Genomic DNA, 1686 nt, shown 5'->3' on the forward strand with positions numbered 1-1686 from the left:
TATTGTCTAAATAAGTCATCAATTAAGCATACTAGAAGAACAAATGGCATGGTGACCACACTTAATGAAGAACAACACAAGATACAAAAGCTCATAGCACATCTAACAAAGTGGCATGATGAAGACCGCATGAAGAAGAAGAACATAACACAAAAGTGGCAAGACGACCACTTATTGAACAAAACAAAGCCCAAATCCTATAGCTAAAGCTAAGAGAAGAGATCCAAAGGAAAGGAACCAGAAAGAAACATTGTTAAGCAATGGGGTCCGTGGGATGAAGCCAGAAGGGGGTACGGACGGGCGAGGGTTCACCAAGGCGATCGAAGTTGAAGGGACGGTCCGTACCAGAAGCCAGATCGTAAGAACCAAGTCTAGGACCAAGGTAATAGATGGAGTTAGGTTTGAGCCTAGGGTATATGCTTGCCGAGAGACAGAAGGCTTCACTCTTGCTAAGGAAGATGCACAGATCTCCAATATCTTCCGTGTAACAAAAGTCTTTGCTCATCCCATCTTGCCTAAAGATCATGAACCGCTTAGTACTGCAGTGAATAAATTCCAAATCCCCATCTTCGTCCTCTTTGTGAATGTACTGTGTGTACCTAGACAGAAACAAGCAGCTCAATAACTCTACTTTAACCTGGATTGTATTAAATAAGTGATTCAAAATACTTACCACTTGATGAAGAAAAGTTCACCAGAGGGAGACTCCACTAAGTGGTTGGTCATGAAACATTTATCCAGCATCTCCCAACCTGCCTCTGGGATCTTAGGCCGGTTCTGAAGGCGTAGGTGGTGATACTCTGGCTCGAAGTCGTTGTTGCTATTGAGATCCAACGAACCCATGTAGTCACCCTTGAAACTGGTAAAGTAGAAGACTTTGTCTCTCTTGGAATACAAGAGATTAGAGGGTGGTAAAAGAGAATAAGCTGTCGCGATGTGAGTCCACTTAGAGTCCCAACGAGGCCTACATACACTTAGCCGATAGTCGTTGAACTTTGCAGCCACAGAGAAGTCCTCTTGGACAGGATCAGAAGAAGAGAGAGACACTCTCGTTTCATGTGTTGAAGGTTTGAACCCAACCGAAGGCAATGATATTACTTTCGAAGATGAGAGCCATGGCTTGTACACATCCGTGATATGTACGGTAAGGTCTTTGTCGTCAAAAGAAGCGATCCAACCTTGTGATGCTCCCACAAGAGGTAGACCATTGAGCTTCTTGGGAAACGTCTTCTCACTGCTATACACTGTCTCTTCAGTCGTCGGATCGAATAACCCCTGCTTCCTGATTTTACCCTCCGGAGACTCTCGCAGCTTCTTACCGCCCATAAGCAAATACGGGAACTGCGGCAATGATGAGAAGAAACGAGCATTGTCTTTGCGTGCCTGTCAATTTACATATGAACATACTTAAACTCATTAGTACATAAATCAAAGTAAGAGGAAGAAATAAAATTGTGATATGTAGAGAGATGAGTGTGTATCCTTAACAGAGCGAGTCAAGACGCGGCTGAAAAACAGAGCCATTGTTTTTTTTTTTTTCTATCTTCTTTCCTCTGTCCGAAAACCTAATCGCTCTTCTCTCTTATTTAATTATTCAAAGACCTTTGACGGGGTTTGGCTTTGGAAAATTTCCATTACTAGTATTTCTTCCATATTTCAAAAAAAAAAAAAAAAAAAAAAAAAAAA

At 42.1% G+C, this 1686-nt stretch overlaps 2 protein-coding genes across 2 annotated transcripts in view; both read right to left on the reverse strand.

The window, feature by feature from the left end:
- Positions 1-102, reverse strand: part of LOC104726312 — a 2256-nt gene extending 2154 nt beyond the window's left edge. The window contains exon 1 of the mRNA XM_010445142.2: positions 33-102. Coding sequence (XP_010443444.2) covers positions 33-102 — 70 coding nt within the window. The remainder of the gene's footprint in view (positions 1-32) is intronic.
- LOC104726313 lies at positions 68-1653 on the reverse strand. Its single transcript, XM_010445143.1, has 3 exons — positions 1489-1653; positions 674-1383; positions 68-599 (listed from the first exon to the last, which is right to left on the reverse strand). The coding sequence occupies exons 1-3, from the start codon at positions 1522-1524 to the stop codon at positions 254-256; spliced, it is 1092 nt and encodes a 363-aa protein (XP_010443445.1). The 5' UTR covers positions 1525-1653; the 3' UTR covers positions 68-253.

Source organism: Camelina sativa, chromosome 11, assembly GCF_000633955.1.
Source record: "Camelina sativa cultivar DH55 chromosome 11, Cs, whole genome shotgun sequence".
Lineage (NCBI taxonomy): Eukaryota > Viridiplantae > Streptophyta > Magnoliopsida > Brassicales > Brassicaceae > Camelina > Camelina sativa.

Excerpts from the sequence above, each read along its gene's own strand:
- LOC104726313 (XM_010445143.1), bottom strand. The coding sequence starts at position 1,524 with ATGGCTCTGTTTTTCAGCCGCGTCTTGACTCGCTCT. Across the intron at positions 1,384-1,488 it reads GCCGCGTCTTGACTCGCTCT|GCACGCAAAGACAATGCTCG; the intron begins GTTAAGGATACA and ends GTAAATTGACAG. Across the intron at positions 600-673 it reads GAACTTTTCTTCATCAAGTG|GTACACACAGTACATTCACA; the intron begins GTAAGTATTTTG and ends GTTTCTGTCTAG.